Source organism: Lagopus leucura, unplaced genomic scaffold (genome assembly GCF_019238085.1).
Source record: "Lagopus leucura isolate 7727_CA_CO unplaced genomic scaffold, USGS_WTPT01 105-2_obj-0_obj, whole genome shotgun sequence".
Classification (NCBI taxonomy): domain Eukaryota; kingdom Metazoa; phylum Chordata; class Aves; order Galliformes; family Phasianidae; genus Lagopus; species Lagopus leucura.
Window position 1 is genome coordinate 58,731 of NW_024964077.1, and position 14,226 is coordinate 72,956.

Consider the following 14,226-nt stretch of genomic DNA (forward strand, 5'->3'; position numbering starts at 1 on the left):
CCCTCCCTCCCTCCCTCCCTCCCTCCCTCCCGTCCTAGCTATGTGCACCCCTTGCAGTGCCCACACAGGATGGTGCTGAGGGATGGGTGAGGTGGTGCTGGAGCATCTCCTGGGTGTAGGACGGGGTGAGGAGCACTCAGGGCAAACACCATATTGCAGAGCTGGAGATGTGGGTCTGTATCTGAGTCCAAAGGATTTACCAGAGTGAGGCAGAGGGGCTGAAGGCACTTTGGAAAGGGAACGCAGCTATGGCATGGGCAGCCCATGGGATAAGGGATGTCCTTGCACAGCCTACTGATCCTTCTACGGGTATTAGGGACAGTAGGCATCACCTGCACAGCATGAGACCCTGGGCACACGGTGAAACCCTCCCCTAGTGATATTTGATGGGGACACTGGAGCTGGCTGCAATGTCTGGAGCAGGGGTGGGACAGAGGCCCCACAGCCCCATCCACGGGGCCAGCTGACATCACTCGCCTCCGGCTAATCTCTCTTCCAGCAGCGGTTTCCCGTTTCCTTTCCAATCTGTGCTCAGGGGTGGCTGCACTGCTCAGGGCCAGGCAGGAAGAGCCATCCAGCTGTGCTCTCCTGGGGGGCCCCCACTGCCCATCCCCCCGGTATCCCTCTCAGGGCACCTTTGGGGTTCTGATTCCCTTACACATTCAGCTTACCCCTCCCTTGCTCAGGGGATGCTGGCACACAGTCGCTTGCTGGCTGTGTTGTAATTAAGCCTTCATTAGTAGAAAACACCATGCTGAGGGTCCAGCACCCCATGGAGACCCTCCGGCCCCCACCCCCAGTCCCATGGGCATCACAAGGCTCCCTAGGTGCTGTGATGCTGGAGGCCAGGGGCTTCATCATGGCTCAGAAGTGGATGTGTGTCCCTGTCCCCACCACCCCTGCTGTTCTCCTCTAACACTCAATGCCACCGCCACTTGGGGCAGTATCCTGGGTGAGGTGCTACCCTCCTGGGCACCAAAGAACCCTGCCAGCATGCATCATGGTGCTCAGGCAGCAGCTTCTCACCCCTTGTTAAGTGTGGCTGCAGCCTGAGCATGGAAGAAAAACATCGGGGAAGCAAAGAGAGGCTGAGGCCATTTAAGATAGGCCCTACCTCAGCACCTAGAATGGCAGCACCCAGAGATGCTTGTCCCACAGGAGATGCGTGTGGTGCAGAGGGATGGCTAAAGGGGGGCAGTGGGCATCTCTGCCCAGAGTGGGCATCTGGCTGAGACGGGGAAGAACCCGGCACCACCAGCAGTGATGTCTCCAGTTGCACTGGTCAGCACACAGCAGGTTGGAAACACTCCGAGGCAGGAATCCAGCAGCAAATGGGTGGGTGGAAAATCCAGCATGTGTCAGCTTGTTCCCCCCGCGCTGTCTGTCCAGACAAACTCCCTGCTGTCCGGCGGAAGCCGACCTGTGCCCACACACGCTCACCCACATACACGCAGATGTGCAGAGCCCAGCATTGCCCTTGCCAGATGTGCAGAGCTCAGCATGCCCGTCCCCATCCCCCCAACCCCTGAACCCAGTGTGCAGCACCCAGCACAGCCCGCGGGTGCCCCACTCCAGCCTGAAGCTCCCCGGCTATGCACACACCAACCCCTTTTATTGTGCCAGAAACCACTGCAGCAGCAAACACTAAAGGCAGCCTGAGGAGGTGAACCCATCACCAGGAGAGGACCTGGGGGGCTTCTGGAGGTGGGGGTCACACAAAGCCTTGGGGGATCTGGAGAGTGAGATATGTGACAGAGGGATACAGTTTTGGTCCCGTACTGCTGCAAAACCTGGGCTGGTCCAACACAAATCCTCCATTCTGGACCTTTGAGGAGCGCACCCAGAAGGTCTTACAGCAGCAGAGGGATCTTCTGGTGGTGGCAAAGCTTCATTCAGTTCCACAGGGCCTCCTCCCCCCAGTCTTTCACCCCTCCTTGGAGCACCCACTCTTGCAGCCTGCACCGCCACCTGCATGGAAACATCTCCATGCGCCACCACCCCCTCAGTGCCTGGGCACTGGGCTCCCACAGGACAGTCCCCCCACTAGAAGGTGTGATGAAGAATGTGGGAGGCACAGGGTGCCAAATCCCCACCGTGGCCCCTCTCTGGTGGCCCACCAGGGCAGGCATCAGGCCTCGTGGTCGCTGGCACTGAGGTGCTCCTCGGACAGCCCTGTCTCATCGATGTGCTCCAGAGAGTCAGCGTGCTGCAGGGAGAGCTCATCCAGGCTGAGGCTGGGCAGTGTATTCTGCTCTGGGTACACCCAGGGCTTGTACCCGGGGTCGTGCCTGCGCTTCCACTCTGGGTACTTCAGCCCTGCCTTGTAGATCTTCTTCATTGCCTGCGGGAAGAGAAGGTGTGATCCACCACAGTCACCTCAAGACTCCAGCTCCAGCACCTTCTGCTTCTCCAAGGTGCTGTTTTGGGTCCCCATGGCCCCACTACCATGCACCCTGCTTACCTTTGGTGCCACAAACTGGGAGACTCGGTTCACCACCCACTTTGGCAGAGATCCTGCAAGAGCCCAGAGCCCCATCACTGAGTTGAAGAGATGCCATGATCCCTCAAAATCCCTGCCAGATGCATTGGTCAGTGCCCAGCATCCAATGCTGGACCAAGACCCCTGGATTCATCCATCAGGGAAACTGCCCCGTGCTATGCCCTGGGAAAGTCCCCTCTTCTTCCCATAGTTGCCCTCCCCTTCTTTTGGGACCCAGGATGGTGGGCAGCTGGATCCACGGTGAGACCACATGAACATCATGGAGTTCAGCAGTGCCAAGTAGAAAGTCCTACACTGTTGGGTCAGGGCAATCCCGAACATGAATACAAACTGGTGGATGAATGGTTGGAGAGCAGCCCTGAGGAGAAGGAGCTGGGGATACTGGCAAGTGAAAAACTGCAAATTCTAAGGTCAATTGTATCCTGGGCTGCATCAGGAAGGGGCTGGCAGCAGGGTGAGAGAGGTAACTGTCCTCCTCTATTCTGTCCTTGTGAGGCTCCATCTGGAGTCCTGCATCCAGGTCTGGGGTCCCCATCACAAGACATGGAGCTGTTGAAACCATAGAATCCCAGAATGGCTTGGATTGGAAGGGACCTTAAAGCCCGTTACCTCCTGCTGTGAGCTGGGTGCTCCCCACCAGATCAGGCTGCCCAGGGCTCCATCCAGCCTGGCCTTGAGCACCTTCAAAGCTGGGGCACCCACAGCTCTCAGGGCAGCCTGGACTGAGTCCAAAGGAAGGCTACAAACATTTTCAGAGGTCTGGGGCACCCCTTCTACAGGGAAAGGCTGAATGAGCTGGGCTTGCTCAGCTTGGAGAAGGCTCCAAGGAGAAATCATAGCAGCCTTTCCGTGCCTGAAATGGCTTATCAAAAAGATTTGTTATCTGTAGTGACAACGTTATGGGTAATGGTTTTAAACGGAAATACGGTATTTATACAGTTCATATTAGGTAGAAATGAATTCTTTACTCAGAGGGTGCTTGGACTCTGTCACTGAGGCTACCCAGAGAACCTGTGGATGCCCCATACAACAAAATGTTAAAGGACAAGCTGGATGAGGCTTTGCACAACCTTGAGAGTCAGGGAGTAGAGCTGGATTGCCTTAAAGGTCCCTTCCAACCCAAACCGTACCAAGATGCTCTGATTTCAAGCTCTGAAGACCCTCCCCACAGGAACACGCTGCATCACTCCCCCTCAGCTCTCACCTCTGGGGTCCACCTGGGTGAGATAATAGAGGACGCAGGCGCTGGTACCGTTGGCCTTGATCAGATAACCGGTCTGCAGGGATACAGCCCTGACAAAATCCTTTCGGGGTGGGTATTTCTGTAAAAAAAAAAAAAGAAAATCATCCGTACAGCTCAGAACCTGCCCCAATCTCTGCCCACAGCCACCCCCAAGGTAGCAGGAACCCACCGGGTGCTTGACGCTGTAGTTGAGGATGATGTAGTCATTGCCCAGGGGCAGCCAGGAGCGCAGGGTGACAAAGTCGCGGTTCTTCAGGGGGCTGGGGCACTTCCCTGCAGAGACACCTGGTTACAGCCCGGTGTGGGGCCGCAGCTGGGGCACCCCGGGTGCGCAGGGGCTGGGGGCTGCTCACAGGAGTAGTATCCCACGTCGGCGTTAACCGTCAGGCGCCCGATGTCGTGGGTCTCAATCATGTGCGAGTCCCACTTCTTGCGGTAGTGGGTGTCGTGCAGCACATCGTAGAGCGTCTCAGCAGAGACATCCTTACAGGAGATGCGGGTCTGCTGGGAGACGGGAGGTTGGGTCCCCAATGGGTCCACGTTGGATCCCCCATTGGTTCCCCCAAGTGTCCCCAGGGCGGTGCCCACCCCAGGGATTGAGGCTTTAGCTTGTTTCTTTTGGCTGGTCCTGTTGTAACTGGAGCCACCCGCTCCGGCGTGCATTATTGATGACCCCAACCCTGCTCCTCCTGATGCCGGGAGGAAAGAGATGTCATCTGCTCCTCGTTAGAAGCCTTGCATCTTTGATGAGGTGCGTGGCAGCTCCATGTAATGGGAGCCAGCCCTTTGAACGCTGGTGGCAGGTCCCATCAATCTCAGGCGAGCTCTCCCTGCTGGCCCAGGTGATGCTGTCTGCCCAGCAGGGCTGCAGATGTGATGTGCCTGAGGTATGGGAGCCCATGCTCACTCAGGTGTCCTGCTGCAGGAGGAGTCCACACGTCCTCCTGGAAGCACCTGTTGTCACAGCAGGGCCATTGCACCTACAAAAGCCCCTCCTAAAGCGTATTGCTCATTCTCCTTCAGCCCAAGCATGGCAAATGGAGGCCAAACAACAGCTTCAACAGGCAGTCAGCTGCCCAGAGCAGGGATGAAGGGAGCTTCCTGGTGCTCCAGATGCTCAGAAACCCTCCAAGCTGTGCCTTTATTGATGAGAAGACCAGGGTTTTTCTGGCCCTGCAAGCTCAAGCCTGGCTTGGCTTCATTGCAGCTCCCTGGGCAATGCTGATCAGTGGCCAGCTCTGGCCAGCTCTGTGCTCAGGCCCTTTATGGAGCAGGGAAAAGCGACATCAAGGTAATATTGGCAGTGACCCAGGCTAGGCAAGGCTGTTAAACTCAGAAGCCCCTGAGCCATCTGGGACCCCCTCCTCTATAGTGATGGAAAATTCTGTATCCTGCCCACTGGGCTGAGCTTGTTTGAACAGGGCTAGACTTCTTCAGGTTCCTACTGGAGTCTGATCTGGGCACAGTGCCACAGTCCCTGCTGCTGTTCCCATTGCCCTTCACGCTTTGGGTGCCTGGACAAGGCTTCATGGGGATGGAGGTGGCTCAGAACCTGCAGTGCTCTGGAGCCTTGTTCCTGCGTATCTGAACATTGGATGTGAATTTTGCTTCTTCCCAGGTGTCAGGGATCTCCTGCAGTCACTGCGAATTCCCACAGAGACATCAGCCAGACCCCTTAGCACACTTGGGTGCATCCTACCTGGTCCTGTGGGTCTGTACATCCACCCCCAGCTGGCTGGGCTGCTTGCTGGCCTGGCTCGATATCCATGCCACACCAAAGGTTTGTGTGTCACAGTTCTGCAGAGAGCTGCACCTCTGCTGCTGCTTCTCCTCCTTCTCTGCTTGGCCAGATGGGCCTCCAGCTCCAGCAACACTGCAACCAGCACATGCCTGGAGCTCCAGGAAGACTTCTGCCCACCTGGTGCCTCACTGGGCTGCTGCCACTCCGAGAATGGGAGAGCAGTGCAAAAGTCTTCCCTGTACCCTCTACTCCAGGGCCTTACTCAAGACCTCCTTGTGCCTCCCCAGCTCTTCAGGTCGCAGTAATTCTTCCCCAGTCTTCCCAGTTGGAAGCCTTCCTTACCGGGTTGGCCAGCCTTGTGATCAGATGCTCCAGCCTCACTCACTGTGACAGATCCCATCCCTGCCTGATATTCGATGAGGATCCCATAGCCACAAAAGCCATGCCAGCAGCCCCACAGCCAAGCACTGCCCTGCATGATGCTCATGCTGGAATAATCTCTTCTTCTTCAGTGGGGTCTATGGGGCTCCCTTACCCTGCAGCTGCTCTTGGTATGCTCAGTTCACCCAGCACTGTCACTGGTGCTGTGTGGGCGAGCAATGAGGTGTTACAGCCCAAGGGATGGGTGAACAACACTAGTCCCTCTGCAGCATCCCAAATCCATCCCCCAGCATGCAGCAAAGCCCCTGGTATGACAGGTGGGACATCTGAGACCCCTAGGGATGCTCAGCAGCATGGGATGTTAGGCAGTGGTACCCAAGGATGGTGTGTCTGGGGGAAATGCACCAGCCCACCCCATGCCCCTGGGCTCCCAACAAGGCCATCTCCACAAGATTATTCCCACCTGTGTGCAGAGCAAAGACAGTGGCAAAGGCAAACAGACACAGGTGCATTGGGTGTGTTTCCATGCTGCGGCAGCACGCTGCTGGCAATGCTGAGACATGGGGCAGGCAGAGAAGATGCCGAACGCCTTGGCAGCATGCAGGAGCACATCTGGGGCCGAACCCCACCGAGCCCTGCTGCTTGGGAGCTGGAGCAGGGGAGGGCTCACCTTGATTTTCTGCACGGTGCAGCTCTCCTCCTGGCCCTGGCTCCAGACGGTGACGCCAGCCTTGTTGTAGCGGCAGTGCCAGCCCTCCGCGCTCTCGCACTGCTCCCTGAACGAGCTGAAGTCGGAGTCGTCTGGGATATAAACCATCTCCCCGCCCCTGGACATGGGGGCTGAGCTGATGGAGGCTCCTTCTGCCTCCCCACCCGGCAACCAGCTCGCACCCAGCTCACGCGGCCGTCCTCATCCTCACGTCCCCGAGGACGCAGAGAGAAGCCCTGAGGCCGCAGAACGCAGCGAGGAGGAAAGCTCCTTCCCTGCGGATGTTACGGCAGCTGCTGGCAGCTCGGATGTCTTCCCGGGCTCGCCAGGATCACGTTTCTCTCCGGCTGCCCAGCTGCTCCTCTATTATTCAGCAGGTAGCAGCTCGCTGGGGGCTCGGTTTTCAGGGCAGAGCTGCCCCCGGCTGCCCGAGTCCCCGTGTCCTCATCCCTGCTGTCCCCTGGCAATCTCTGTGCCTGACTTTGCTGCAGCAGCTTGATTGCAGGGAGTGATGCAGCACCCAGCCGTGCCCTTCCTGGTGCACAGCAGGGGAGATATCCTTGTCCTTCACGCTGCTGTCCCAGGACACAGCTCACTGTTATTTATTGTCACGTTGTCCTGGTGCTTTTTGCTGGGATGCAGCTCAGTGCCCTGTCCTGGGTCACCTGTCCCACAGAGGCGGTTGTCCATGAGGTCCCTTTTGTTCTGATTTGAGCTTCTCAGGCTCTGCCCTTCCCTCCACATCCATTCCTCCCAGTTCAGCCTCACTGCATGGCAAGGGGTGCTGTGGATCCCTGCCACACCCAAGGATGGGCACATTGAGCATGGACCCAGCCTTCACCCTGGGGTGCCCAGCCTGAGCCCAACTGGACACCAAAGTGCTGATCACCATCAAATGGTAAAAAAGCCATGGAAGGAACCCAGTTCCACCCACAGGTTCCCCTATTGCTTGGGTGAACAAACCTCCGGGCACTGAAATCAGCAAGATTACTCCCAGATCTGTGAGCCCCGACCAGGAGGAGGTTGGTGCACCCCAAGACATCGTTGGGGATGCTCCAGCTCAACCCCTGCCCCTTAGCACTGTGAACCCCTTTTCCTTGGCAGGGGAACACTGAGTTGGGTTGACATGCTGGAGGGAGGGGCTGTCATCCAGAGATACCTGCACAGGCTGGAGAGGTGGGTCCGTGTGAAGCTCATCCAGTTCAGCAAGGCCAAGTTGAAGGTCCTGCACCTGGGTCAGAGAGTCCCAAATGTGAATACAGGCTGGGAGATTAGCAGCCCTATGGAGAAGGACGTGGAGACACTGCGGGATGCAAAACTGGGTTGAGCCAGCAGTGTGAATCTGTAGCCCAGAAAGCTGATCATAACCTGGGCTGCATCAAAAGGTGGTGAGGGAGGAGGTTGTCTCCTCTTGTGAGACCCCAACCTCCAGTACAGCTTTCAGCTCTGTGGATCCCAGCATAAGGAGCTATTGGAGTGAGTCCAGAGGATGTCAAGAAAGGAATGTGATAGGACAAATGAAAATGGTTTGAAAGTAAGAGAGGGGAGATTGAGGTTAGATGTTAGGAGGAAAGTCTTTGCTGAGAGAGTGGTGAGGGCCTGGCAGTACTGCCCAGAGAGCTGTGGGTGTCCCATCTCTGCAGGTGCCCAAGGCCATGGAGGGAGTCCTGGGCAGCCTGAACTGATGGGGGATACCCAGCCCATGGCAGGGGGTTGGAACAAGCTTTGAGATCACTTCCAATTCAACCAGTCTGTGATTCTATGAGCCTTTGAGCTGATGAGTCTGTGATTCTCTACTACTGGGAGTGCATCAATCTGGACAAGAGTGCAGTCACCCAGGATCTCTCTGGTCACGGTTCTGTGCCCCCTGCCAGCCACCAGCTGAGCTGGGATGTTCCCCACCACGCACCCATCGGTCCCTTCCACCTCTGTCCCTGGCAGAAGCTGAGCCCGAGAAGGGCGGACTTGTTTTGCACGGGTCCCAGTGGCTGGCTGGGCTCCGGGCGCGTCCCCACGGCCGGGTGGCTTCCAGCGTGTCCCAGTGCCCGCGGTGACGGATCCCTCGTTTCCTGCAATCTGCTGCTCGCCCACTGGGTGTCACGCTTGCTCCATTGGCGACAGCGACAGGGAGCGGCCGGGGCCGGACCCAGAGCTGGGAGGTGGAGATAGACTGCACGGTGCCGAGGACTTGGAGCCTCCCCTATTCTATGGGTGGGATGAAGGCCCGAAGAGCCGCCTCCTCCTCCTCCGCCTCGTCCTTTTCTTCTGCTTTGCGCTGCCGCCGCACCCTCCCAGTCCCTGTCAGGGTCTGGAGCCGCCATCGTGACACCCTTCGGCCCCCCAGTCGCCTTCCCAGGGTTTGGGGACAGGGCAGGAGCAACAGTCGGTTGCCGCTCTGCTCCCGGACCCCGCCGGCGAGCTCCTCTTGTCCGCCTTAATGCAGCGCTTTTGCTGCCACCTTGGGGACTTTTGGTGGCGGGGGAAGGTGCAGAGGGGACACGCTGCCCTCAGTCACATCCTTCCCCCTCCCCGTAAGGTATGTGCCTTGCACGGTAAGGTCCCTGCCCTGACCTCAGAGTCTGGCAAAGTGAGCAGCAGAGGGACAGGGGACAGTAGTGGGACAGGGAACACTGAAGGGGGGTCACTGTGCAGCACAGCAGGGCTCACCCTGCTGCTGGGGTCCCCCTGCCCTCTTCCCCTTGTGGCACTTGGTCCCCTTTGCCCTATGTCCCCAGAGCCCATGGCAATGGCACAAGCAGAGATGGCTCACAGGGTCCCTTGGGTGGCATGGCATTAAATTCACCTCTGCGTACCCCTTGGGGCCCTGCCACTCAGAAGGTGCCCTGCTCTGGGATGTTCACAATGCGTGTGGCTGTGCAAGTCACCCCCTCCAGGAGCCTCCATCCCTGGCTGTCCCCCCACATCCACAGATGCCCAAATCCCTGCTCTGTTCCACTGCTGTTTTCCCATCCCTGTGGATGCCATGCCAAGGCATGTTTGCACCGTGCCCCACTTGGGTGTCAGGATGATTTACAAGGCACGTGAAAAATGTCGTTATTTTTCCTCCTTTCAGCTGCAAGTCAACGCTGGGGGAAGGATGCTTAATTATCTCTGTCAGCCTCCTAAATCTCTTTATGAGAGGGTTTGGCTACAAATCTCTGCGTCGTTTTGAAGTTACCAGCCAGCATGGCACCCAGTGTACCAGGAGCAGGCAGGATGCGGGGACATGGGACAGCGCATCCACCCCAAGGGGTGCTCCCTTGCTGCGTTCCCCATCAGATTCTGTCCCCATCCCCATCTCCCGTGGCCACTTCTCACCCCCACACCCTCATCCTCGTTGCTGCCACTCAGAGCCCGGAGATCCGCTGGCGCAAAGTGCCACCTTCCCGATAATGCCATTTATTGGACTAGGTGACATGCAGGCTTTGGGGGATAGCAGAGAATCCTCTCGGCTGAGCCGCAGAAAGGATTTCCACAACCCTCCCGACGCTTGTCAGCGTGTCCCTGAGGAGTTATTACCTCGGGCTGCTGGGAGCTGGATGCGTCCCTGCCCCCTGGTTGCTGCTTTGCAAAGATTACGCCGCCTTTGAATAAGCTCTGCGCAGCGCTGCTGCTGACGCGTCAGACAGGGGCTAATCAGAAAATGAGCAGGGGAAGGAAACTTGGTGGCAGGAACTTATCTGCGTTCTGCTGCTCCTGCATCCAGCCCTGTCTGTCTGCAAAAGGAAGGCAAATTTCCCGGAGATTTCGGTGCTGGGCATTGCTGCAAATGTGTGGCATAGGAAGGGTGCACACACGTTTGCACATGGATGCAAGCATGTGTGCACGAACAAGCACGCACATACTGCTGCGTATGGTCGCACACGGGTGCTTGCACAGGCATGCCTGCATGCACACACACATGTACACACCTGCAAGTGTGTGTGCATATATGCACATGTGCATAGGAATCTTTGTGTGTGCACTGCTGCCTGTGCACGTACACGTCCCCCTGCATGTGCATGGCTGTGCGTGTGTTCCTGCCCGTATGGACGTCATGCATGCATACATACCTGCATGTGTGACCATGTGTAAGCACAGTGGGTGCTCTCCTGATGCTGGGGGTGCGGCAAGATAGCAACAGACCCTGCGCTGAGCCATAAAATCGTAGAATGTCCTGGGTTGAAAAGGACCACAATGATTCATCTAATTTCAACCCTGCTGCTGTGTGCAGGGTCACCAACCACAAGACCTGGCTGCCCAGAGCCACATCCAGCCTGGCCTTGAATGCCTCCAGGGATGGGGCATCCACAGCCTCAGGGGCAGCGTTGTGTCCCACTCAGTGCTGCTGTGACATTCAGCCACACACCACAGTGTCACCACAGGTGGTCCCAACGGCATCGTGGGGCACTCTCAGGTGCCCCCTCTCTCCCAAACTTGGGGGCAGGAGTGAGACCTGGAGCACGGAGGTGATTAAAATGCACCGTTTGCTTTATTTAAACACAGCCGTCAGGGAGAGTTACAGGGCACTGAGCTAGAAAATAGCATTTACACAGCCCGCCCCTCGCACCGCAGCCCTGACCTTTGCAAGCTTCGTGCATACCGCAGCACCGTCACCTTGGTGGCGCTGAGGGCAGCAGACAGGAGCTGTGCCGAGAGCCCTGGGACAGAGGGGCAGGGCCCAACCACAGCACCACTGCTCTGATTCTCTCTCCCGATCCCTTTGGGATGCTGTCGGCTCGAGGCTCCGTGCGGCACGTGGCAGATGCATGGATACAAGCAGGTGCCGAGCATCCGCGCCTTGGAAAAACAAAGGCATTTGGTAGCAGGAGGAGTGGGGGGGGGGGGGTGCTCTCCCGAATGGATTGGGATGATGCTGTGATTGGGAACAGATGCTGGAGATGGGGGTAGGGGGTGGGGGAAGCTGTGTGGCTGCAGCACAGGGCCAGCTCCAGCCAGCTGCACGTGGGCACATGGGGTGCTGGGGGTTCTCCTTGGGTCTGTGGGGCCTGACACCATGCCTGCTCCATCCCTTCTGCTCTGGCCCTCTGAGTTCATTCCAAGGGCATAGGATGTGTGTGGGGCTGAGCTCAGCTGCGATGCAAGCGGGGACCTGGACAGCACCCACCTCCCCTCAAGGAGTCCCAAATCCCTGTGTGCAGCACCCTGGGGACATAGGGACAGCTCTGTGCTGCTTTTTTACCATCTGAGCCCCAAAGCAGCATTTATGGCCCTTTTAACCCTTTGTGGTGCCCTGGTGCCCGAGCCGTGTGACGGCTGAGTCCCGGCACCCGTGGGGATCTGGCGGGCGGCACTCGGCGGGCGCGCACTGCGGCGCGGCGCTTTTCTTCTCTAATCTTCTTATTTCATTTTAGCATTTACAATACAGCCAGCCGGTAATCCTGACATCAAACACGCCACGCAGCACTTTCAAGCCTCACCGACGTCAGGCTGCGCTCGCGCTGGCAGGAGCTGGCAGCTCCGACGGCTGCAGATAACAGGCAGGAGGGAGAGGAGGGAGAGTAGTACAGGAGGCAGGAGAGTGTCTTCTCCAGCCCTTCCCACCCTCGAGGTGCCCACTGGGGGAAGTGGGAGATCTTCTTTGGAGTGTGCGGAGTGCTGGGCCATGGGGTGTCAGCCTTCAGCTGGAATCAGGGCATGGTGGGGATGGGGACCCAGTGTGGATGCTGGGATGGGAACCTGGTGATGACACAGGGGTTGGAACCTGTTGCAGGTATGAGAATGGGGATCTGGTGTAGATGTAGGGATGGAGACCTTGCTCAAATGTAGGGATGGGGACCTGCTGAAGATGTGGGACTGTGGTCTTGGTGCAGATGCTGGGATAAAGTCTCAGTGCCAGTGCAAGGATGGAAACCTGGTGCAGATGCAGGAAGAGGCACCAGTGCAGATGCGGGGATGAGGACTCAGTGTGGATGCAAGAATAGGAACCCAGCATGGAGGTGAGAAAGGAGATCCAGTGTGCACGTAGGGATGGGGACCTGGTGCAGATACAGGAATGAGGACCTGGTACAGACACAAGGACGAGGACCCAGTGCAGATGCAGGGATAGGGAACCGATGCAGATGCAGGGCCGGGGGCCTGATGCAGATGCAAGGATGCTCCCCAGGTCCAACAGGAGACAGCTTTGGACAGGAGCACAGCATCTTGTATGTTATCCATAAGCACTACTGTTGATGGAGCAGAGCAATGTCTTAACACCATGTCCCAGCACCAGGGCTGCGTGCAGCTGGCTGTCCCTGTGGTTCCCTGCTCTGCAGATGGACCCCCACCAACCACCTGTCATGCAGAGCAAACCCCTCTGGAACAAATCCCAACCTGGCAATGTCCACATCCCCATGCCGGCCCCGTGTCCCTCAGCCCTGTGCACACCCCAAGGAACAGCCTCAGCACCAATCCTTCACTTGCCATTTGGGACATAACCAACGCTGAAGTACGACACCTTTTATTTGTACTACAGCACAGACACTCGAGAGGGATTCATTTCCCTAACGAGCAGACTTTGGTAAGCTCTCCCTCCCACCATCCTGCTGGGTGATGCCAGTCACCCATGCCCAAGTGTGGGCACTGTGCATCCCACACCCAGCACCCAACGGCGGTGGCACGGGTGGTGCGGTGACGGGAGGCTGACAGGGAAGATGAATGGTTTTAATCACGCCGCTCACAGGGCACCAGCTGAAGTTTCGTGTAAGTTATGATAGCGACAGTTTGCACGAAAATTGTATTTCCAGGCTTCATTGACTGGCTTAATGAGAATCTTTACGTGTCAGATATTAAATTAAGAAATTAAAGAGCTGTTGCCGTGTGTATAGACTCCTTCCCTCGCACCGAGCTGCTGCTTCCAGATCAATCAGGAACGCGCCTCTAGAAAAGATGGGAGAAGCCTTTGATTTTCTGTCACTGGGGAAGTGAATCTAATCCACGCTGGCACCTCGTTCATGTTTTATTAAATGGAGGAGGAGGAGGGTGCAGCCCCCCAGCTGCCCTGTCCCCACAGTGCCCAGCACCCAGTGCTGGGAGCAGGACCTTGTGCTTGCCAGTACTCCACTGCTGTTTGTGCAAGTGTGTGCATGCAGGATGTGAGTTGTGCGTGCACGTCTGTGTGCATGCATATCTTGGGTAGCTGCATGCAGGGTAAGGTGTGGGCACTGCGTGTTGTACGAGCTGCTGTGTGCAAATGAGAAGGGCTGCAGAGCTCGGGGTTTGTGCGTGTGTGTGTGTGAGCATGTAGGTGTGTACGTGAGCGCACCGAGGCGTGGCCAGATGGTGCTGCATGGCTGACAGTGCTCTGAAGAGCAAATGACAGCAGGGTGGGCAGCAGAGGAAGTGCCATCGTTGTCTCTCCTCAATGCACTGAGCCATGTTCCCCCCGACAGTCACTCTGGGCTTTCACATCTCCTGCTGATTGGGACAGAGTGACACAGAGCCGGGAAGCTGCTGTACTCTCAAGGATGGGGACAGGATATGGTGACGGGGTGTGGGGATAGGAAAGGACAGTGGCAGGTTTTGGCACGTCCACTTGCAAACACGCAGCTCCCCAGCACCTCATGTGGTCCCCAGATTGCACCCCTGTCCCTGCACGGTGCTTGGTGACACCGTGTTTTGCCCACTGTCCCCGCGCTGTGCTGTGAAGCCACCTGCTCGGGAGTGGCTGG

General features: G+C 57.5%; 1 protein-coding gene across 1 annotated transcript; it reads right to left on the reverse strand.

Annotated features, from left to right (window-relative positions):
- Nucleotides 1–1,605: 1,605 nt before the first annotated feature.
- On the reverse strand, nucleotides 1,606–6,700 carry STARD10 (StAR related lipid transfer domain containing 10). The gene is made up of 6 exons (XM_042891824.1): nucleotides 6,536–6,700; nucleotides 4,097–4,244; nucleotides 3,913–4,016; nucleotides 3,705–3,822; nucleotides 2,462–2,514; nucleotides 1,606–2,341 (listed from the first exon to the last, which is right to left on the reverse strand). The coding sequence occupies exons 1-6, from the start codon at nucleotides 6,698–6,700 to the stop codon at nucleotides 2,129–2,131; spliced, it is 801 nt and encodes a 266-aa protein (XP_042747758.1). The 3' UTR covers nucleotides 1,606–2,128.
- Between the last annotated feature and the right edge of the window lie 7,526 nt (nucleotides 6,701–14,226).